This window comes from Mytilus californianus, unplaced genomic scaffold (assembly GCF_021869535.1).
Source record: "Mytilus californianus isolate M0D057914Y unplaced genomic scaffold, xbMytCali1.0.p SCAF_3, whole genome shotgun sequence".
Lineage (NCBI taxonomy): Eukaryota > Metazoa > Mollusca > Bivalvia > Mytilida > Mytilidae > Mytilus > Mytilus californianus.
Genome location: NW_026262679.1, coordinates 111,121,494 through 111,146,637, shown reverse-complemented (window position 1 = coordinate 111,146,637; position 25,144 = coordinate 111,121,494). Strand labels below are relative to the sequence as shown.

At 34.3% G+C, this 25,144-nt stretch overlaps 1 protein-coding gene across 7 annotated transcripts in view; it reads right to left on the bottom strand.

The window, feature by feature from the left end:
* The window catches only part of LOC127735795 (uncharacterized), a 216,451-nt gene that overhangs the window by 116,236 nt on the left and 75,071 nt on the right, over positions 1-25,144 (bottom strand). For all 7 annotated transcript variants that reach the window (XM_052246113.1, XM_052246115.1, XM_052246111.1 and 4 more), the window contains 5 exons: positions 4,052-4,200; positions 3,029-3,137; positions 2,323-2,471; positions 1,712-1,827; positions 392-453 (listed from right to left, as the gene is read on the bottom strand). In XM_052246113.1, coding sequence (XP_052102073.1) covers positions 392-453; positions 1,712-1,827; positions 2,323-2,471; positions 3,029-3,137; positions 4,052-4,200 — 585 coding nt within the window. The remainder of the gene's footprint in view (positions 1-391; positions 454-1,711; positions 1,828-2,322; positions 2,472-3,028; positions 3,138-4,051; positions 4,201-25,144) is intronic.

The following is a 25,144-nucleotide window of genomic DNA, read 5'->3' as shown; positions in this document are numbered from 1 at the left end:
ACCACACCCCCAAATACAGAAATGGAACATGCATTATCATGGTAACAGTTACCTCCCTTTAAATTGTATGAACCTCCTTTTATGGCACTAAAATCAAACTGAAAAAGGTGATTTAATCCTATGTCACATGCATGTAAAATATATATGACAACAAATAAATTAGCAAAATAAGTTACGTTAAAACTGACCAATGTGCTCGTTGGAAGTTGTTTGTAACAAGTGCTGTAGGGGTGAATTTTTATTTTTTTATCTTCAAGATACTTAGTGTTTCATTTACTTTAAAAAAAAAATCATTGTAAAGCTGCATATCATTTTACGTTGACAATTGACAAATTTGAAGCATGACTGGAATTAGTGATTTAAATAGGAAATATTACTATGTGTTATATACCTGACATCAATGACTTTGATATATTCAATAGCAGCACTGTAGTCTTTATTGAGAGCTCTCACCTGAAATAAATTCCATAAATCTTTACATTTCAAACAAATTTCATGAACTCTGTACGAACTCATGACTTTTTTATTTAATCAAACTGGAAGAATTCAAACAATATGCTATTTTGGTTTATACTGCAACTAGTTGTGTTTATTTCCTAAATATAGTAACACAGCTATATTTTGTTGCAATGTCAACTTCATCATGGATCACTTTTTCCACAATCAAGGGGTTCATTTAGGGATGAAAATAAGTTTGAAATTTGTGTTACAATTTAAATAGCTATCAATGTATTAATTTAAGTTGCAGTATAAAAACAATATTAGGTCAATGTCAGAAAAATATAAACTTTTTTGTATAGGCACAAAACTGGGGAAGTAGTACTAGTTTTATCTACTTTTTTTTTATAGAAATTAGAGGTAATTGGTATCTTTCTATGTATCATTCCCTCTGCATAAACAGATTTTTTAAATGGTTATGGTAGATTGGGGTGTAAATAAAAATAAATAGAATGTTTTTATAATTTGCCAAAATGTAGTTTACATAATACTTTTTTCAAAAATATAATAAAAAGTATGGGTCACAGGTTTTTTTTTTAGTAGCAGGCTAAGCAAAATTTTAAGATAAAATATGAGAAGATAGCTCTTACTATGTGCTTTCAGAAAATAAAAATAAACAAGCATTCTGTGAGTATTGCATGGCAATACATAGTCCCCTACCTTAAAAATCTTCAAGCATGACGAAAAAAAAGTGTGGAAAACTGATTATTAGAGTGAATTTTCTAAGTCCAAGGACCTTAACTCTGCACAAAATCATCAGACCGCAACAAAATTTAAACTTGAACTGTAACTTGTCATAATAAAACTATATACCAATTATCAAATCAATATCTTCAAGAATGACAAAAACAAGTGCGGAAAACTGATAATCAATTTTCTTACTACAAACAAAATAGGTAAATTAACAACACATTCCCTTATAAAAGTTACATAATCTATGTTATCTCCCCTTATATGGCTGAGTTGAAAATCGAAACAAAAAATTTTCTGTATTTGTAAACAGTCATAATAATAAAATAAAACACATAGTTTTCTTAATTAAGATGAAAAATCTTTCAAATAAATTACATTCGTCTCTCAAAATTAGCATTTCATTAAAAGTCTAGACCCAAAAAGTATTAACAAAAATACTGAACTCCAATTGTTTTCTGCTATTTTACAATCTAAGGTGGCAGAAGACACCTGATCTACATCAAGTACAAAAACAAGTTACCTGTTCCTCTACTTTCCTTGTAAAGTTGGCATACTCTTGACTATTCTTATCAGCATACTCCACTTTCCATGGAAGGTCTAATGTCACAGTTATTTCAAATTTTGATGAAGTTCTATCTGGAGAAATATAAAAAAAAATCAACTGAAAAATAAATCATCATAAGTGATAACAGTCTTTATATCATCTTTCTTGAGACATAAAAATAAAACTATGGCAGGGAAGGACTCTACTATTTTCCATACATTTTATGTAAATACATCAAAGATAATGATGATATGATTCTTGAGTATTCAATATTAGATGAAATATCTATTAACATTTTACTGCAGCCTGGCCTGAATAGTCACTTAAAGAACTTAGCTGGCTGTGCAAGGAAAAATACTATACCCTTACAGTGGAAGCCCTATGTCCTTATGGATGGTGATATTATACATTACCTGATAACATCATATCATAATGTATTATAAATAGAACTTGTCTTGTAGTTGTTTTACAGTACTGCTTTACATCTCTACACCTGAACTTACAACTTAGGCCATAGTGATGCTTTAAAGTCTACAGTTTTTATGACTTGATAATAATAACTGTCAGAATATTAATAATTCCCTGACCTGGTGATGGGAAACAGGATTCCATAACATCATAACCTTGAGGAACACGTCCCTGTACGGTTGAAGAGTTCAGTAATGTATTAGCTATTTGGTCAGTCTTACATGCTGGAAACATTTTAGCTATACAACGAATATATGGTGTCCAAACTCTGGAAATAAAGATAAATCTAAGTGTTGAATCAATATATGCACAGCAAAAAACAAATAAGTTTTTTTCTTTTTACTTAATTCTAAGACAGTATGTGTGTTTTTCAATAATTTTATTTTACTTGTTCCAGGTTCTTTATTGATCACAACTCAAAGAGAGGGTCATAGTTCCATCCTATTCTCTCGTTTTTGTAGTGCAATGGCTAGAAAATGCAGTAAGAATTTTTTTTAAATACATCATAAAAAAGACTGTTTAAGCCTGACTACATATTAGATAAAAATCAATACTATAGGATTAAATACATTTTTTTAGGAGGTTATTGATGGTTAAACTGGGATGATTAACTCAAAAACTGAATAGACTCTTTATGTGACATTTGTTGAGTCAGCTGCCCAGTTTACACATCAATAACCTCTAGAAAAAAATGTTTAATCATTATAATTCTCAACCATTTGTAATTTATTTTCTTTCAATTTTAACTTTCTTGGAACCTTTGTTCATAACAACACATCCTGTATATTTATTCCTTAGTAAACTCTGATAATGTAAGACACTTACTGGCAGCTTGGGTGGATCAAATATTGAGAATAAGCTGTACATCCACTGACCATGGCCATCGTCTCTACTTCTTTCACATCGTTACAATCATTTACATTATCATCAGTAACTACAAACAAATGTTAAAAAAACAGCATTAAACTATTTGAAGGAAAACTTGAGACTGGAATCTAAAAGCAAAACTACAAACAAATGTTAAAAAAAACAGCATTAAACTATTTGAAGGAAAACTTGAGACTGGAATACAATTCATATTCTAAAACAAATATTGACCTATATTCATGCAATTATTCTACTGTAAAAAAAATTAATGCCTTTATCAAAAAGGCAAGACAAAAAACATTAAAAAAAAAAAAAAATTTATAAAAATTTATCATTATATTTTAGCTGGTCAGATAGAATCGACCTTGCAAGTGCAGGTATATATGTACATGTATAAGACTTTGATTGATTTTGGAACATTCAAATACGAAATAAAACATGAACTTTGGTCTATTTTGTAGGGTTTATATCAACTCAATTTTCAAACAGTTACAGACTTTGCATAGAGATTTTTTCAACCCGAAATAAGTTAACAGATGTATTGATTTTCATTTCCATAAGGTCCATTTCTATCCGACGCAGCTCATTTATAAATATGTATAATCTGAGCCAACCCAATAACTCAGGGGAAGTCAAGGTCGTTTAAACCTGCATAGTAGTAGTAACTCAATGTTTAGACACCCAAATTTTCAAAACTAATGTCATGATTTTCTTCAAAATAATTGACAAACAATTTTCACAATCAGGAATCAAACTTAATATAAATACTTAAACAGGAAATCAAATCTGAATTCTTTAACAAACTTCCTAAATTTATAATTAAAATATAATTAGTAAAAATGGTCAACATTTGTACATCAAAAATGTTAAATATTTTCCCTCACTATTTTAAGCAGATGAGGCAGACTAATGGGTAAAACCAGACAAGATGGACTTTTGATGGTCTTAATGATTGGATTAAAATAAGTAGTTTCTTCTTACCTTTACAAGCAGCTATGTCCGTCTCCTTCAATGTTGTAAATGCTGACAAATAGATAGGCAGCCATGTCTTTAATGATGACTTCTTGCACATATTACCAGTTTTCTCTTTGTTTTTTATTGATAAACAATTAATGAAAACGTTGTAGCCACTGGAAAAAATGATTGATTTGTATTAAGTGTTGTAAATTAATTTGATAGTAAGTTTTAGTTGTGTAGTAAAATTTTGAACATAAAATCCAAAGTGAACAGATGCCTTTCACAGTTTATGATTTTCTCTAAAAATGATTCTTAGAATTTTGTAAAAAAATAATTTGCAGCAATCTTTAAATTACAGCAAAAAAATTACAAAATGGGACTGGATAAGAACATTTTGGCAGCTAAATAGATATAAGAAGATGTGGTATGATTGCCAATGAGACAACTCTCCATCCAAGTCAAAATTTATAAAAGTAAACCATTATAGGTCAAAGTACGGTCTTCAACACAGAGCCTTGGCTCACACCGAACAGCAAGCTATAAAGGGCCCCAAAAATTAATAGAGTAAAGTCTGGATATTGTGGTACATTTAAAAGGGGGGAATCCCTCATTTAACAGATAGCATACAATATAAAATGTATAAAGAAGGAATGTTCATATCATCAAATTCTATACTATGACTGATTCAAAATGTACACATCTATATAAGATCCATGAAATTATTATTAGAATTGTTTAAGTGTCAGTTTCAAACATGTAAACTCACCTACTTGATTACATATATATATATTAAATCAAATTAAAGTAATACATAGTTGCTGAGAAATTTCTAATTAAAAAATTCAATTTGTAGTATAAAAATAATCAGGTTGTGTTATTCAGGAACAAGAGACCTTATCCCTATTTCAGATTCTACAACACTTGACTTGACATTTTGCGACACTAGAACTGTTGACGTCATACAACAATAAGGCTTGCATTGTGATATTAGACATTTTCTCTTATTACATCAAAACTTTACGGAAACATCTGTGACGGAAAATAATGGCAGACAAATAGCGATAAGGTGTATGTGAACATTACACCTTACAACTCACAAAAATCAACCTGTTTTCAAATTACAGTAATATGTGTATTAAAACGTTTAAACCCACTGCATTTGTTTGCACCTGTGCTAAGTCAGAAACCTGATGTTCAGTGGTTGTTGTTTGTTGATGTGGTTCATAAGTGTTTCTCGTTTTTTATATAGATTAGACCGTTGGTTTTCCTGTTTGAATGGTTTTACACTAGTCATTTTTGGGGCCCTTTATAGCTTGCTGTTCGGAGTGAGCCAAGGCTCCGTGTTGAAGGCCGTACTTTGACCTATAATGGTTTACTTTTACAAATTGTGACTTGGATGGATAGTTGTCTCATTGGCACTCATAACACATCTTATTATATCTATAAAAAGAGAAATCTGTTACAAATATGCGAGAAGGAAATTTATATCAAGATTAAGTTGAGTCTAAGACTTGAAAATGTAGGTAACCAATACAATGCTAAATAATAAATCTTTTTGATTCAGTATTATAAACAGTTGGTGACAAATCAATTAAGTAAACTGACCGTGTGAGACCCCCATGGGAAGTCAAGGTCGTTAAACACCCCCTAGTAGTAATTATGAGACAGTGTGAAGGAGGTACAGGGATTGAAACAAGAGGCTACCAATAGCCAGAATCGCTCACCTGGTAAACAATAAGCCATTTTGATATTTATTTTTTTTCTTTATTGCAATCAGTTATGTTTGGTTATTTGTAGATCTTATTCAGTGGCATTAATGCAGATCTTGTAATGATGATCATTTATTATATTTTACAGTTTATTCCTATCTATTGAGGTTTTTAAAATAAAATCTGTCATTTAATAGCAATAAATCCTACAACTAGTGTGACACATCAGCTATGTTGACTTACATTCAGATCTTATTTTGCAGATCTTTTTAGCTTTTTCAAGTTTCTCTCAAACTTATTTAATTCTGGCAAAGTTGCAAAAAATGGATAATCAAAGCACCAAGGGCGCTATAGGCAGTTAATTAAAAAAAAACCAAGGCAAACGTGGCAGAAGTTAAGATATATATTGTGGAAGAATTGGTTTAATTACTTATCTCAGCTATTTTAAGTATCAAATAAATGGAGAATGTGTCCCCTTGGACACAGATGATACCCCCACTTGCATATAACATTATAAATGGACATAACTCATGAACGATAAAAGTTACATTACCCAAATTTGTACTTGATCTTAGTTTCATAAAAATATTTGTACCTTAATGTTTCTGCTATCCAATCCTACCATTTTCAAAAGTTATTTCTAATTTATTTTAAATATGTAAATTCCTATAAAACGAGCCATAAATGAAAATTTTATAGGCCCAGAAATAACTAAAAAAACTAAAAGAAAATTCAACCTAGACTTATTTTTTGCATCAATTAGATTTTATAATGAACAAGAAATAATTGTAACAGGATGCTGTTACGAAGTCTCGCAAACAAAGCTATAATTCGTCATTCCCCTTGGTCGCCTGACATTGGGCTGAGTCCAGTACACATTGGTTTGGTCTAGTAAAGTGATATGCATATGTGACACCTAGGAGAATGACCCTGTATGTCATTCAAATCTTCTTGACATGTCGAACAGGAATAAATACGGTTAAGGGTGGGTATCTCAACGTTTACAAGTTCTCAACTAGAGGCTCTCAAGAGCCTGTGTCGCTCACCTGACTCTACTTTGGTTTTAGAAATCATGTAAAGATAGATAAAAATCATAACAGATACCCAAATAATGATTGAGGCCAAATTTTGATTAACATTGGTCCTGTTATTTAATAAAATATCCTGGTGGCCATCTTGAACAGTAAATCGGCAACAAAGTAGCAACACTTGGTCAGCACTTCATAAGGAACATTCATGCCATGTTTGGTTTCATTCCATTCAGTGGTACTCTAAAAGAAGACATGTGTATGTATTTCCCATAGGGTCCTATGTTAAACTAAGTTCCCCGATGGCGGCCATCTTGGATGATGGATCGGCTACAAAGTAATAACACTTGGTCAGCACCTCATAAGGAACATTCATGCCATGTTTGGTTTTATTCCATTCAGTGGTTCTCTAAAAGAAGTCATTTGTATGCATTTCCCATAGGGTCCTATGTTAAACTAAGTCCCCCGGTGGCGGCCATCTTGGATGATGGATCCGCTACAAAGTAACAACACTTGGTCAGCAACTCATAAGGAACATTCATACCATGTTTGGTTCAATTCCATTCAGTGGCTCTCTAAAAGAAGACAATTGTATGTATTTCCCATAGGGTCCTATGTTAAACTAAGTCCCCGCTGTCGGCCATCTTGGATGATGGATCGGCTACAAAGTAACAACACTTGGTCAGCATCTCATAAGGAAGATTCATGCCATGTTTGGTTTAATTCCATTCAGTGGTTCTCTAAAAGATGACATTTGTATGTATTTCCCATAGGTCCTTTGTTAAACTAAGTCCCCTGCTGTCGGCCATCTTTGATGATAGACCGACTGCAAAGTAACAACACTTGGTCAGTACCTCATAAGGAACATTCATGCCATGTTTGGTTTCATTCCATTCAGTGGTTCGCTAAAAGAAGACATTTGTATGTATTTCCCATAGGTCCTTTGTTAAACTAAGTCCCCTGCTGTCGGCCATCTTGGATGATGGACCGACTGCAAAGTAACAACACTTGGTCAGCACCTCATAAGGAACATTCATGCCATGTTTGGTTTCATTCTATTCAGTGGTTCTCTAAAAGAAGACATTTGTATGTATTTCCCGTAGGGTCCTATGTTAAACTAAGTCCCCCGCTGGCGGCCATCTTGGATGATAGATTGGCTACAAAGTAACAACACTTGGTCAGAACCTCATAAGGGACATTCATGCCATGTTTGGTTTCATTCCATTCAGTGGTTCTCTAAAAGAAGACATTTGTATGTATTTCCCATAGGGTCCTATGTTAAACTAAGTCCCCTGCTGGCGGCAATCTTGGATGATGGACCGACTGCAAAGTAACAACACTTGGTCAGCATCTCATAAGGAACATTCATGCCATGTTTGGTTCCATTCCATTCAGTGGTTCTCTAAAAGAAGACATTTTTATGTATTTCCCGTAGGGTCCTATGTTAAACTAAGTCCCCCGCTGGCGGCCATCTTGGATGATGGATCGGCTACAAAGTAACAACACTTGGTCAGCACCTCATAAGGAACATTCATGCTATGTTTGGTTTCATTCCATTCAGTGGTTCTCTAAAAGAAGACATTTGTATGTATTTCCCATAGGGTCCTATGTTAAACTAAGTTCCCCGATGGCGGCCATCTTGGATGATGGATCGGCTACAAAGTAACAACACTTGGTCAGCACCTCATAAGGAACATTCATGCCATGTTTGGTTTTATTCCATTCAGTGGTTCTCTAAAAGAAGTCATTTGTATGCATTTCCCATAGGGTCCTATGTTAAACTAAGTCCCCCGCTGGCGGCCATCTTGGATGATGGATCGGCTACAAAGTAACAACACTTGGTCAGCACCTCATAAGGAACATTCATGCCATGTTTGGTTTCATTCCATTCAGTGGTTCTCTAAAAGAAGACATTTGTATGTATTTCCCATAGGGTCCTATGTTAAACTAAGTTCCCCTATGGCGGCCATCTTGGATGATGGATCGGCTACAAAGTAACAACACTTGGTCAGCACCTCATAAGGAACATTCATGCCATGTTTGGTTTCATTCCATTCAGTGGTTCTCTAAAAGAAGACATTTGTATGTATTTCCCATAGGGTCCTATGTTAAACTAAGTTCCCCGATGGCGGCCATCTTGGATGATGGATCGGCTACAAAGTAACAACACTTGGTCAGCACCTCATAAGGAACATTCATGCCATGTTTGGTTTTATTCCATTCAGTGGTTCTCTAAAAGAAGTCATTTGTATGCATTTCCCATAGGGTCCTATGTTAAACTAAGTCCCCCGCTGGCGGCCATCTTGGATGATGGATCGGCTACAAAGTAACAACACTTGGTCAGCACCTCATAAGGAACATTCATGCCATGTTTGGTTTCATTCCATTCAGTGGTTCTCTAAAAGAAGTCATTTGTATGCATTTCCCATAGGGTCCTATGTTAAACTAAGTCCCCCGCTGGCGGCCATCTTGGATGATGGATCGGCTACAAAGTAACAACACTTGGTCAGCACCTCATAAGGAACATTCATGCCATGTTTGGTTTCATTTCATTCAGTGGTTCTCTAGAAGAAGTTCAAAATGTAAAAAGTTAACGCCGACGACGGACGACGGACGCCAAGTGATGAGAAAAGCTCACTTGGCCCTTCGGGCCAGGTGAGCTAAAAAGGGGGAGTGATCCCCCAGGGGACTCATCTTTTATTTCATTTGATTTGGTTTATTGTCCCAAACATGAATATATATGGTTTAGGGGTGGGGATCTCAACCGTTTACAAGTTCTCAAACAGAAAGGGGTTGAGTGACCCCACTGGGACACCTCCTATAAATTCAATTTGATTTGTTTTATTGACCCATACAAGAATATATATAGTTTAGGGGTGGGGATCCTGACCGTTTCCAAGTTCTCAAACAGGAGGGAGTGGCATGACCCCAGGGACTCCCCCTCTATTTCATTTGATTTGTTAAATTGTCCCATACATGAATATATATGGTTTAGGGGTGAGGATCTCGACTGTTTACAAGTTCTCAAACAGAAGGGGGTGGGGTGACTCCGGGGACTTCCGACTTCCCCAAATTTTCACTTGATTTGCTTTATTGACCCATACAAGTATACATATGGTTTAGGAGTGGGGATCGCAACCGTTTACTAGATAAAAGCACATTTTCAAATTGAAGGGGGGGGGGGGGGGGGGGGGGGGATGACCCCCAGGAACTCACCCTATATTTTATTTGATTTGTTATATTGTCCTCTTATCATTACTGAAGACCGCGTGTGTCTGTCACTTACTGTTTTCAAGTAAAAGTCATTTGAAAATTAAAAAAAATAAAATTCCATAGGGTTCTATAGTAAACCCCTCCCTTCTTTATGCCCCTCAAAATATCCCAACATAGACCCCAATGCACAAACGAAAAATTGATGGCTCAGCTTGACCATAGGTAATTGGGGACAGGACAATTTTTTTTTTGCCTTTCCCCTTTTCCCAAAATCAGTTATTTTTTCGTTTTCTATTAGTTTGAATTATTTTCGCATGTTTCTGTATCACAAGAACATAAATATACTACAAATACACTTCCAAGTGTACTATCAACAGCAGTCACTGATATATTATTAGAGAGAAGGTATCTCACTTCATACAGATTTTTTATTTTTCAATGTGAATTCTTGGGGGAATCCCAAGCCTAATTCATTAAATATTTAACTTCCCTTGGGTCAGTGCCTATGACTCGTTTTCTCAAACATTTCTTTACTTAACATGCCGGCACTTTTAATATAATTCGACTTCTATAGATAGAAGGCATTAATTTTGCTCGTCGTGTCGTCGTATTTTAATTCTTAATGGACGGAAGTATTGTATGGGCGACAACTCAAATCCTGTTTCCTGTAACAAACGTTCCGAATGTTATTGTACAGCACGATAAGGTACGAGAGTTCCCCATAACAGTATAAAGTATAAATAAACTCGAGCAAGTTTACAGTTATAATTACCGCCAACTTAGACTACTATATTTAAATGTCTTTATTTCCTCTATGAAAGAGATTTGGTGTACATGAACAATATTCCTGCGCATTTTGTCATTTGGGAAATGTAAACAACTTGTAATTAGAGATTTTCGGCGATGAAATATTTTATACAATTGTTCTTTGACATCTTAGCCAAAATCACAGGGTATAAAAAACTACGCATAAATTTTTTATTGAGCACTATTTCCTATGTGCAACTTCAATTAATTTGGGTCGTTCGACGATCATTCATAACCTTAAAGGTTATTCTGGTCATATTTTTTGTATTCCAGAATTAAAAGTATGAAAAAATTAGTTATAAATAACATAAAAGTAAGTCTTTCAAGGGCATTAACTCATGTAAGGTGTCAATTGACAATTCTTCCATGATGACTTATTAGTAGATCTTACTGTTCTGGACATTCTTACTGAAAATTGTCTCTGTATCTGTTATAGTTTTCAAGATAATAACCAATAAACTGTTAACACAGAGATATGTCTCGCCTATTTGTTATTTTGATAATGCAAATGTTGAAATTAAAATAGCAATACTTTAACAAGTAAGTTATGCAAATATTCAAAGTCAATGAACCATGACTGAAGGTACAGGGCTAAACAATCTCCATGGAAATGAGATGTGCCAATGCTAATACAACTGCTAACTAATTACCATTGACTTTTCATAAGTCTTTCCCTTTAAACAAACCTAAACACAAACATTAACTTGTAAACTATGTAAAAGTTTCAAAGTCAATGAACCATAATTAGGGGGTGGGGTTATATAATCTCCATGGAAATGAAACTTGCAAATGTCAATAAATTTGCATACCAAATATCATTGACTTAACATTAGTGGTTCATCTATAACTGACCTAATCACAAACTAATACATGTAAACTAAGCAAAAGTTTCAAAGTCAATAGACCATGACTGAGGGGTAAGGACCAAATATTCTCCATGGAAATGAGATGTGCTAATGCTTATACAGCTGCTTACCAATTATCATTGACCTACCACTAACAGTTCCCCTTAAACTGACCTAATCACAAACTAATACATGAAAACTAAGCAAAAGTTTCAAAGTCAATAGACCATGAATGAGGGGGCGGGGCCAAATAATCTCCTTGGAAATGAGATATGCCAATGCTTATACAACTGCATACCAAATATCATTGACCTACCACTAGTGGTTCCCCATAAACTGACCTAATCAGAAACTAATACATGTAAACTAAGCAAAGTTTCAAAGTCAATAGACCTTGACTGAGGGGGCAGGGCCAAATAATCTCCATGGTAATGAGATGTGCCAATGCTAATACAACTGCATACCAAATATCATTGACCTACCGCTAGTGGTTTCCCATAAACTGACCTAATCAGAAATTAATACATGTAAACTAAGCAAAGTTTCAAACTCAATAGACCTTGACTGAGGGGGCAGGGCCAAATAATCTCCATGGTAATGAGATGTGCCAATGCTAATACAACTGCATACCAAATATCATTGACCTACCACTAGTGGTTCACCATGAACTAGACCTAATCACAAACTAATACATTGTTGACGCCGCCGCCGCTGCCACCAACGCCGGAAACAGCATACCTATGTCTCGCTTTTTGACTCCGTCAAGGCGAGACAAAAACTGTGAAATTTGCAAAAAAAGACAAAATGGGTGGTTTTATTTTTCTGAAGATAGACCAGTTTGTCATGACTAATCATGTCTGATTTGCTCTAACTGCTTTAGTTTTTGAGATAGAAGCAAAAAACTTTGAAATTTACTAAAAATTTATACTTTAGGTGCAACAAGTCAAATATGAGTTGTCTAATTTTCTGAACACTTCACAGGTGATAGACTATGACCTGCTGATCATTTTTACTAACGTCAGATTACTGTAACTGCTTTAGTTGTTGAGATATAAGTAATAAACTGCATAGTACCTATGTTTTATTTTCAGCAACATCAGCCATGTTTGTTGATGGATCAAATCCCCTGATACAATTTCTAAACTAGATTTCCTAAGGCACATTTAGGCAAAGTTTGGAAACATCTGGCCTTGCAGTTTAACAGAAGAAGCCTTTTAATGTTTTCTAGGACAGACCCCAATTGACGGCAAAAGCTCAAATGGCCTAATAGGCCATGTGAGCTAAAAATGGTCAACACAAAAAAAACTACAGCCTCACTAAAAATGGGCCTACATAATTAAATCTACAGCGTTACCAAAAATGGGCCTACAAAATAAAATCTACAGCCTTACCAATAAAGAGCTGCGCCATGAGCGCATGATACGCCCATTGTTTTTTCAAAGAATAAAGTTCCATAACTCCTCAATGTCATATCAGAAATTTATAAAAAAAACTAAAGCAAGTTTATTTTAATAGATATAAACAATTCACCAAAGTTTCACAAAAACTGCTCAAAGCATTTTTGAGTTATTGTCGGAAAACTGGAAAATCCCCCTTTTTTAATGAATAAAACCCTATAACTCGGAAACATAAAATCTAAAATTTATAAAAATCGAAAGGGAGCTCAGGTCAATATATATAAACAATTCATCAAAGTTTCATGCAATTTGGTGAAAGAGTTATTGTGTTATTGTCCGACATGTTGACGACAGACAGACAGACGGACAACAGTATACCATAATCCTGTAAGTGGGCGTATAAAAATGGGCCTACATAATAAAAAACTACAGCCTAACCAAAAATGGGCCTACATAAAATCTACAGCCTTACCGAAAATGAGCCTACAGAATAAAATCTACAGCCTTATCAACAATAGGCCTACACAAAACATCTACAGCCTTAATTACCAATGATACCCAGTAAATACTTTAGATAATGGATACAATCCTTTATTTTACTAGCTAATATCACTGCACAGAGATTTTTTGTTAACACACTACTTTTTAGTGCCTCACTTTGAGGCGCATTAGGGATATATTGACCCATCTGAGAAAATAAAGGAGAAGGTCCGGTAAGGGCTTATTTTGGCCGAAAATTTGAAGAACATCTGATGAAAGATTTTTGACATTTTTCAAACACTTAAGTGTCGATTCAATTACTTTATGTAATAGATTTGAAATGATTTGGTAATTAAAGACACCTTAATTCTAGCTTTAATATAAGGTTCTATCAAATATGGCATAAAACGTCACTTTTCAGATGGTCTTTTGTCTAAAATGGAAGTGGCCCCATTTGTGTTCAGTCTCAACCTTTATATATGTTATGTATCATCATCAAATACAACATATATTTAAATATTAAGACTGAACACAAGTGCGGCCACTTCCATTTTAGACAAAAACCATCTAAAATTAGCACAAATGCTAAGAATGTGAAGATTTTAGTAATTTTGCATAGATAAATGGTGCTAGTACCTGATGTATGTGCAGTGTAATATCAAAATAAGCCCATATTTATGTAACAAAAGTTTTCTTTTTTCCAATAAATAGCTAAAAGTTTACATTTTCAACAAATTTTTGAAATGCTATATTTTGGGGCCAAAAAGGGGTCTTAATGGGCTTACTCCTTTACTCAAAACTAAGTAAGAAAAGTGCTAAGCGGTATCCAAGTGCCTGTGATATAATTTGTATGAAATGTTTTTTTTGTCACACTAGTAGCAAAAGATAAATAACAGGAACAACATACTATTACTTCATTACCAATCGAAGAATTGAAAATGAGTTTTAAAGAACCCCAGAATAACTATTGGCAATAACTCAAAAGATATTCTGATAATGGAGGATGAATAAACACAATATAAAATACCTTTCATTCAAATCAACAGAAACTATTTTAAGTTTATTCATAGTGAAGTTTTTATCTTTTTTCATCAATATAGTTTAAGTGTTTAAAAAATCCTCACCGATATGTAACAACCTTGACAACAATGATTGTCTTACACGATCGACCAATCATATAACTTATCAAAGTAGTATCATTTTCATTGTACACTTTGTGTAATTTACTTTAGTTATAAATCAGGAAGAACATCCATTGTGCATATCTAACAATAATGGCGTTCTCTCGGTCCATTTTAAGGAGTCAAGCTCCAGCAAAATGTGGAATATGTGAAACTGACCGAACCATTCAATGGAAGTGTATAAACTGTAGCCATTTATTGTGCAATAACTGCAAAGATAAAGTCCATCCAAAATTCCAAAGTGCCAAGGACCATCAAGTAGTAAACATCAAAGATGTGGGACAACAGAATGCTGTAGAACTAAACATTAATAAACAATATCAAACTGGACTATCTACAGTAGGACATATGTCTTACTGTCATGATGATTCACTGTGGATATGTAGCAGCAAAGATAAAGTATTACAGAGAGTAAAACCTGATAGAACCAAACTAAAGATACTATCCAGCTTTAATATCCTGGTCTATGATATGGCTGTTACTCAATCAAATAATTTACTTGTATCTACAGGAGAATCAAGACTAAAACAGATCAGTAGTAATACAGGTACACTAACAGACTCAGTATATGATGTGTCACCATTCAATCCTATAGCAGTCCATATCACCAGTGACAATAAAGTTCTAGTAGGAGGTGTTAATAAAGGAAGAAGAGTTGTAATATTAATGAATCAGAATGGAGACCATGAGAGAGTGTACGAACATGATCAACATAAACAACCTATATTCACTGGTCCCTGGGCTATAACCAGTACCAGTCATGGGAATTTTCATGTAGTGGATTCAGCAAGTGATGATAGAGGCAGAGTAGTAGTGTTAGGACAGGGTGGGGATATAATCAATATCTATACAGGAGATACAGAAATCAACAAGGACATACAATTCAGACCAATAGACATCTTGACAACACCTAGAGACAATGTTATTGTATCTGATGTGAATATCCATACACTTCATATCCTGAACAATGCTGGCCTGTTGATGACACATTATAAAACAAGTGACATAAGCATAATCTTCCCATATTCTCTTGCATTCTCTCCAACAGAACAGCTCTACATAGGATGTACTAGACAAGGACACAGCACAACCAAGGAGGCAAAAATAGATGAAGTTACCATATCTGAATGTTAATGTAACTAAGAAAGAAATTCTCTACATTTTGCATAATGTTATATAATGTTTATAGTTTGCTCTTGTGTTGTGCTGTTAAACTACTCTCACACGACTGGGGAGGGTGGAGCAATCACAAACATGTTTAACCCATAACATTCTGCATGTGCCTGTCCCAAGTCAGGAGCCAGTAATTAACCCATAACATTCTGTATGTGCCTGTCCCAAGTCAGGAGCCAGTAATTAACCCATAACATTCTGTATGTGCCTGTCCCAAGTCAGGATCCAGTAATTAACCCACAACATTCTGTATGTGCTTGTCCCAAGTCAGGATCCAGTAATTAACCCATAACATTCTGTATGTGCCTGTCCCAAGTCAGGAGCCAGTAATTAACCCATAACATTCTGTATGTGCCTGTCCCAAGTCAGGATCCAGTAATTAACCCACAACATTCTGTATGTGCTTGTCCCAAGTCAGGATCCAGTAATTAACCCATAACATTCTGTATGTGCCTGTCCCAAGTCAGGATCCAGTAATTAACCCACAACATTCTGTATGTGCCTGTCCCAAGTCAGGATCCAGTAATTAACCCACAACACTCTGTATGTGCCTGTCCCAAGTCAGGATCCAGTAATTAACCCACAACATTCTGTATGTGCCTGTCCCAAGTCAGGATCCAGTAATTTAGTGGTTTGAATTGTTTGCTATATGCTTTATTTGTTTTTCCTTTGTCGTTTTGGTAAAAAACATGTTGTTGATGCTCTCTTTTTAATTGTTTCACATTTTGTCATGTCAGAGACTTTAATAGTTTCATATCAGTATGGGTTTTGCTCATTGTTAAAGGCTGTACAGTGATATACCACCTCCTTTAATCTCTGGTGGATAGATGTCTCATTGACAATCGTAACATATCTACTTAATTTTTTTAAATCAAAGTGAATTAATTATTAAAAGGTATAAATATAGACTTGTATTAAATGCATTCAAAACATGGACTAACTTGTGAGTAAAAATGGATTTTTCTTAATGAACCTCAGATTTGGAATGTACCGGTATATGGATCTGAATATAAACTGAAATCCATCTAAGAATGGGAGCTAAATGCATAAAGATATGGACTTTAATTAATTAAAAAATTAAGGACTTTTAAAAATGCATTCAATACTAATGTACATCAGGGTTGGCAAAGTATCACCGGGAAAACCCTGGTGAGACAATACTGGGCAATATGATTGTTTATGCTTATTTTTACACCTAAATAGTGAAATTTGGTAGGTATGTATTAAAGTCAATAATATTTAGTATGCAGTTGTATAAGCTTTGGCACATCTCATTTCCATGGAGATTTTTTGGCCCTGTCCCCTCAGTCATGGGCTATTGACTAAGAAACTTTTGCATAGTTTACATGTTAAAGTTTGTAATTCGGTCTGTTTAAGGGGAACATATTATGATTATTGATATTTGGTTTACAGTTGTATAAGCATTGGAACATCTCATTTCCATGGATATTTTTTGTCCCTGTCCATGATATTTAGTATGCAGTTGCTTTATCATTGGCATATCTTATATATCAAAAAATATTTGGCCCTGGTCCTTTAGTCATGGTCCATTCAGCATTTTGCATAATTTACATGTTAAAGTACCGGTATTTATATTTTAATTTCAATATTTGCATTTTACTATCAAAATTATGAATAAACAAGACATATCTCTGTGTCAACAGTTTATTTTAATATTTTTTCTAGTATAGGTAGAAACTGTTTACAGCAAACAAATCAGTATACAAGATCTATAAGAATGCCAATATAACAAAACCATTGGCTGACCCTTTATAAAAGACATTTCTTACTATTTTTAGTTTTTGCCTAATATTTCAATGTTTAGCAGGTAAGCAATTCAGGCTCTTAGGAGCCTCTTGTTTCAGATGCATATTTGCATTACACATAAATTCATTTTTTATGATCTGCTAGTCCATTTCTACACAATAATATATGTACATGAATCATGCAAATAAAAAGAAGAAAAGGACTTATTAGCTCATCATCAGTTTACCATAAGAAAAAATTAAAGAACCTTTGTGAGCAGGCTCACATACCCCACGCCCCCAAATTGTCACTGGACAAACAAAATCTCACCAGATTCCTAAGTTCAAAGACTCATAACTCTACAAAAGTCAACTGATAAAAATTTTCTTGTGGATATGCACATTAACATATTATGTCCTCATTAACTACAAAGTATCATGAAATTCTGTTGTGTGGTTTCAGAGGAGTTGCGATTACAAACTGTTGCATTAGTATATTAAGCCAAAATTCTAAGTTCAAAGGGGCATAACTCCTAGAAAAAAAATTGAATCATAGTTTCCTGTCGATATGCACATCTACATAGTATGTCCTTATTATCTACAGTTTCATGAAATTCTGTTGTGTGGTTTCAGAGGAGCTGCAATGACAAGACAGGACTGATGGACTGAGAGACTGACGGAAGGACGGACGGACGGACAGACAGACAGACGGGTCAAAAACATTATACCTGACACAATAAATATATAACAAGATATGACACTATATCTAGAGTACAAAACAGCACTCACAAAATGCTCCGACAAACTGTAACCTTTGAAAATGTTGTCCCTCACTGAAACCTACATACATGTGCCAGAGTTGTCAAGTCACAGCTGGAGATTTGAAAATTTTCAGCTGGAGTTTGGGCCTCATAGCTGGAGATTTTTTATCGACATACTTATCGCCGTTTTCCGTGTTCATTTTGATGATAAAGCTACATATTTCCCCTTTTTTTAAGATAACAGTTTTACTATTTATGTATTCTCTCTGTATTATTACCATCTGAAATATTTGTCAACACTAAGCTATACTCTTTGTAAGTGAATTTTTTCCTTGCCTCATCTTTGTCTTCATTAGTGTGTTTCTCTGTTCCATCATTCAATAATTATATATGTGTTATAAAGTGTAATTCCATTTGTCTAACTAATTTTGATTTAGCCAGACTTAGCATAAACACTCACATGGTCATTCAATATGGTCAATACATAACTTATAAATTTCAATTTAAACATTGAAAAGAAGTATAGATCTCTCTATTTATTTTCACAATAATATTTTTTTATTTGTCCTAAGACATTTAAAATTCATTAAACTACCATTCTTATATGATTCTTTGTTCAATTTGTATTTCATTTATATTCTTTTATCAATTTACATTATTTGTAGAGATTTTGACTCCGCCGGAAGAATCACAAAGTCATGTCTGAACCTACATACTATAAGAACTCTTTTTTTAAAAGTTGGCAAGTATGGACTTGTCATAAGTAGTCCCCCTGAACTGACCTAATCACAAATTTCAACAAATTGTTGCCACCGCCAGAAACAGCATACCTAGTGTCGCCTTTTTACTCTATCACAGCGACACAAAAAGTTCTTTTAAGGGCAATAACTCCTACAAGGAGTAATCTGGAAGTTATGGACATACTGGCATTTTTGTAGATCTTGTATAGCTGGTTATTTTTGCTGTTCACAGTTACTATTTATCTATTATAGTTTTTATCGCTAGTAGTCCTTTGTTTATTTATGTATCATTGTCATTTTGCTTAGTTTCTTTTGTCACCTATTTTGACATCGGACTCAGACTTCTTTTAAACTGAGTTTTACTGTGCGTATTGCTATGTGTTTCTTTTTTCTACATTGGCTAGAGGTATAGGGGGAGGGTTGAGATCTTACAAAACATGTTTAACCCTGCCGCATTTTGTGCCTGTCCCAAGTCAGGAGCCTCTGGCTTTTGTTAGTCTTGTATGTTTTTTAATATTAGTTCATTTTTATGTTTTGGAGTTTAGTGTGACGTCCATTTTCACTGAACTAGTACACACTTTTATTTAGTGGCCAGCTGAGGACCACCTCCGGGTGCGGGATTTTCTCGCTGCATTGAAGACCCATTGGTGACTTTCCGCTGTTGTCTGCTCTTTGGTCGGGTTGTTGTCTCTTTAACATATTCCCCATTTCCATTCTCAATTTTATTCAAGGAAATAAGCCAAAACTTGTAAAATGGTCAAAAATCGTCATTTGATAACAATATCTATTATTAACTAGAGGCGAAAGATAGCAAAGAGATATATAACTAATAAGTCAAAAATATTCTGACAATGCCATGGCAAAAAATGAAAAATGACAAAAAGTCAACCAACAGTACACAAACACAACATAAAAAACTAAAACAAAAAGCAACACAAAGCCCATTAAAAACCGAGGGTGATTTCAGGTGCTATGGAAAGATAAGCAGATCCTGCTCCACATGTGGCACCAGTATTGTTGTTCATGTAAGTACAAACCTGGTGACAAGTCTAATTCGGTATGTCACATTCAAGGAAAAGAGGACGGGATTGTTGTTACAACATTTGGAACATATCGGTCGTCGTCTATGAAACAGATATTCCATAACAGTCAACCAACTTGTGATATTGTCCGTAAAATTTTGATGGGATGATTTCAACTTAACCACTTGGAACTCTTGGTTTAATAGCTTCCTTGTAATCAGCAACCCTCTATGAAGGAAATCATGATAGGAAATACAAGCTTTGGAATATCGTATCAACTGGGAGATATATACTCCATATGCAGGTGCTGCTGGAGTGTTGCTTCAAAGAAATGGAAAGTCTCAATTGGGAAGCTGAAATCATCTCTTTTGTCGTAAAGTTTTGTTCTCAATCAACCCTCATTGTCAATTTCTAGATGCAAGTCAACATATGAGGCAGACTTAACTGCATCTGTTGTATCCTTTATTTCAAATTCGATTGGATAGATTGGTTCAACATACCGTATAGCGGGTTATTTTCGCGGGTGTAAAATTTCACGATTTAGGGGCAACAAAGTATACGAAAAATGACATCTTATTTATTGATTATATTCTGATACAGTTAATAAATAGAATACCGATGACTTAGATATTTGTTACAGGTATTCAAACGTCTTGTAAATTTTACGGTTGATTAGTTACAAAATTGACCGGACCTTTGATGTACTTACTAATTAGGTTACAAAATTATCATGAGTGTTTACAACTCTTGTATAGTTTGACACTAATTAATAAGGGTAATTATCTGATCAAAGTACCTTACACCCTTATTCTAACTGACACTTATCAATAAGGTATACACACCTGACAGCCATTTTATGAAATACATGTATGTACAATGCCCTTTGGCATTTATGTTGTTTAAACTAACATATACCGCTATTGACTTGCCGACCGGGAAAAATAGATCGTTCACAAAACGCTTTAGCTATTAGAAAGTACCCAACATATGCATAAATTTTCGCAGAATTTATTTTCGTGATTTTCGTTTATCCGCCAAAATAAGCGAAAATAACCCGCTATACGGTAGTCACCAAACTTTGAATTATTTAGTGAGAGGACATCATCTATATACTGTAAATTCAGAAATTATTGCGTGCATTTATTATTGTGATTTTCCAAAAAAGGACTAAAATGCGAGTTTAATTATTGCGATTTCAGAAAAATCTACATACAGATCTATGTTTTAGTTATCAAAATGCGAGTTCTTATTATTGCAATACTCACCTAGTCGCATTATTTGCATTAATAAAAACCTCGCAATAATTTCTGAATTTACAGTAGCTAAACATGAAGTTAAAGGATAATGCTAGCTTCTTTCTATTTTTCTTAAGACGCTCCTGTATGAAGTCAGCCTATATGAATAAAGTAAAATGTAGGCAAGAAGAGGAGCACAGTTGGTTCCCATGGGAATACCGATTATTTATTGAAAAACACATCCGCCAAACGTAACAAATATGTTGTCAATCAAGAAATCAAGCATCTTGATAATGTAAGTTTCAGAGAATTTTTGTTTGAATCAGAGTGATTTTTTACAAAGTACAATTAAGACTCCCTAAGACAAGATACTTGTTTCTACATTGGTAATTCTTTTTCAAATTTTTCTTTTAGTTTGGAATGGGGAATACTTGTGTAAAGGGTAGAAAAGTCAAATGTTATACATTTTGTAATACTATTGCAAGAGGAAAGAGACATACATTGTATCTACTCTAACAGATCTTTTAAATTTTTAAGTATCCACATCTGATTCATGCTGCCCCTAGAGTAGGTAGTTTCACAATTACTTTGAAGTCGGCTTTGAATGCTGATAAAATTGATGTTAATCATATAGAAACTTATGTGATTTAGGTATCCAATACAGTGAAGGTTGATGCAGTTCTCATCTTTGGTTGAAATTCCAAACGAACATAAAACAGACCTATGATTATTCAGGATTTCCTCCTTGGTAATTGTTGTGGTGGAATATGTTTCTAAGTGAATTGTCAATACCTAATTCTTTTATCAGGCAGTTTATGTAATGTGATTAACACACAAAAACAATGTTGTTTGGGGCTTTATCTGCGAGGACAACAAATTTGTCAGGGAGGTAGGAGAGGTGCTTAGCAACATTTGGGTCTTTGAAGATCGATGTAGCATGTGTTTTCATAGACCCATTCAGTTTTTTAATTCTAGTTTATATTAACAACCTCACAGCCTTAACCCATTCAAAAATATCTACATCTTCTTTTCTGAACTTAGCCCATTGTCTGGCTTAATCCTCGACTGAATCTGTCAGTATTTTAAAGTTGTGTTTCCAATTGATGGATTTGGGCTCACGATATTTCAGGGCTTTGGATAACACATTTGGCAGAGAAGTGTTAATGACAATGTTCTGGTCGCCAGTAATAACGTGGCCTGCCGGATTATATATGAATGGGGAGCTAGCACATGTGCTATACAGAGGTTTAGACTTGAAGTCATCAATGTTGAGATCCTACAACAAATGTTTGTAATTGAAAATTTTAGTTGCAATTGGTTTAGTATAGGTATAAGAGATGATAGGTACAGACTGATCTTTAAAGCAGGGAGATATTTTCAAGTGAACTAATTTATGACAAAGGATATTGCCAAATGAGATGTTATCGAGACCTTTGTTGTCAAAGGAAAGTTTTAAAAAGAATCTTTTCTCCTTTCATCTTTTCCTATGCGGACTGGTCCGAAAAGTCTGTGACTGGCAATACCCGAGATGATAGCTGTAAGTTTGTATTGGTTTAAATGGGGGTTTTTAACAGTGGTTTCCAAACTTAAGTTGTACAGAGAATAAAGTTTTGAACGGAGTAGTGAGTAAAGCTTTGTGCGAATGTGATGAATACCCAACAGCTTTTGTATAAATGGCAGCAGGTCATTAATAGAGACATCATGGAGAGGTGATGTATTATGACGATGAACATGACCACGTCTACGTCGAGGAGCAGAGTTGAAAATATTCATCACATTCACTGAGCTACAGGTAGGACTACATATAATACCTATACCATCAAGGGTCTTCCAATGTTTTCGGATATATGAGTATTTATATGGTCTTGTATTGCTGATTACTTTTGCTGTTTATAATTTCTATCTATCTATTTTAGTTTTCAAGATAATAGGCAAAAACTTGAAAATAAGTCAAAATAATCATTTCAGGGCAATAACTCCCATAAGGAGTCATCCGATGAATTTGGTTATTTTGGTATGTTTGTAGATCTTGTTTTCCTTTATAATGTTGCTGTTAACAGTTACTACTCATCTTTTATAGTTTTCAAGATAATAGGCAAAAACGCTAAAATTTGTAAAAAAAATCATCATTTAAGTACAATAACTCCCATAATAAATCATCTGATAATTTTGGTGCAAAACAGGAAGTAGGTAGATATTGTCAGATTTTCTCTTTCTATTGTTGTTTTTAGAGATATATATGACAATTAATGCATTTGAAGCATATGTTTTATTTTTAGCCATGGAGGCCATGTTTGTTGATAGACAGGGAAAAAACATAAATTTCATACTGCATACCCTATAAAGGATCATTCACCCCAACTTTGGTTGAAATTTGGTTTAGTAATTTCAAAGGAGAAGATCTTTGAAAATCACAAGTATACAACGAACTAAAAAATCGTCATTGAAGGCTATTACTCCTTAAGTGGTCTTCTAATTACTTAAGTTGTAAAAGCTGTTTTGCAGATCTTTTATTCTGATTATTTTTGCTGTTTACAGTTTCAACCCATCTAATATATTGATTGAGATAATAAAAATAAATTGCTTTGCAGCGCGCAGCTGGATACGACCGCAGAGGTCCAACCCTGAACAGTTAGGGCAAAAATGGACAAAATAATCACGCTTGATACAGGTATGAGTTTGGATTGTAATTAAATATTTGACACAGAATAACTGTAGTCAAAGAACTTAGAATTGGTTATATGATTTGAATTTATATTCAATTTTTTGCTTTTGTGCAATACACTGTGCTGTTGCGAATTGACCCCCCCCCCCTCCCCCCCCAAAAAAAAAAATTTGAAAAATTGTCTCCCCCTTTCTTTTTTACCCCCACCACCACCAATATTTTTTTTTCAGCTCCCACCCCACCTTTTTCCAAAACAAAAAATTCTTTCCCTCGAGATATGGCCATATTCTCCAAAAAAAAAAAATTTGAAAAATTGTCTCCCCCTTTCTTTTTTACCCCCACCACCACCAATATTTTTTTTTCAGCTCCCAACCCACCTTTTTCCAAAACAAAAAATTCTTTCCCTCGAGATATGGCCATAATCTCAATTCAAATTTCCATTGGAGTTTGCAACCACGATTATCCATTTAAATACATCATAAAAGTCTTAAAATAGAAAATGACATACATAATCATGGCTAAAATTAATATTCCTTAATCAGCTTTTTTAAATAGTAACTTCTAAGAATAAATTGAGAGTTAATCACCTCAAGACAATACAACATTTCTTTATACATAATTTAAAAGCAGTGTAAGGGAGGTAATCTAAACATAACATTGTACTTTTTTTTAATTGTCCATTAACCAGGAAATCCTTGTTTTTCCCCCTTTTTTGCCCCTAATTCCTAAACGGTTTGAGCCATAACCCCCCAAAGCCAATCCTAACCATTCTTTTGTGGTATGGAAACTTGTGGTATAATTTCAGAGAGATCCATGCACCGTTCTACAAGTTATTGTCTGGAAACTAGAAAAATGTTTATTTGGGCCTCTTTTTGGCCCCTAATTCCTAAACTGTTAGGACTATAACTCCCAAAATTAATCCCAACCTTCCTTTTGTGGTTATAAACCTGTGTTTAAATTTCATAGATTTCTGTTTTTTTTTACTAAAGTTATTGTCAGGAAACCAAATGTCTTCGGACTACGCTGCCGACGACGACGACATGATACCAATATACAACTGCAAAATTTTTTGCAGTTGTATAAAAACCACTAAAATTAGTAAAAACCAGTCATTTA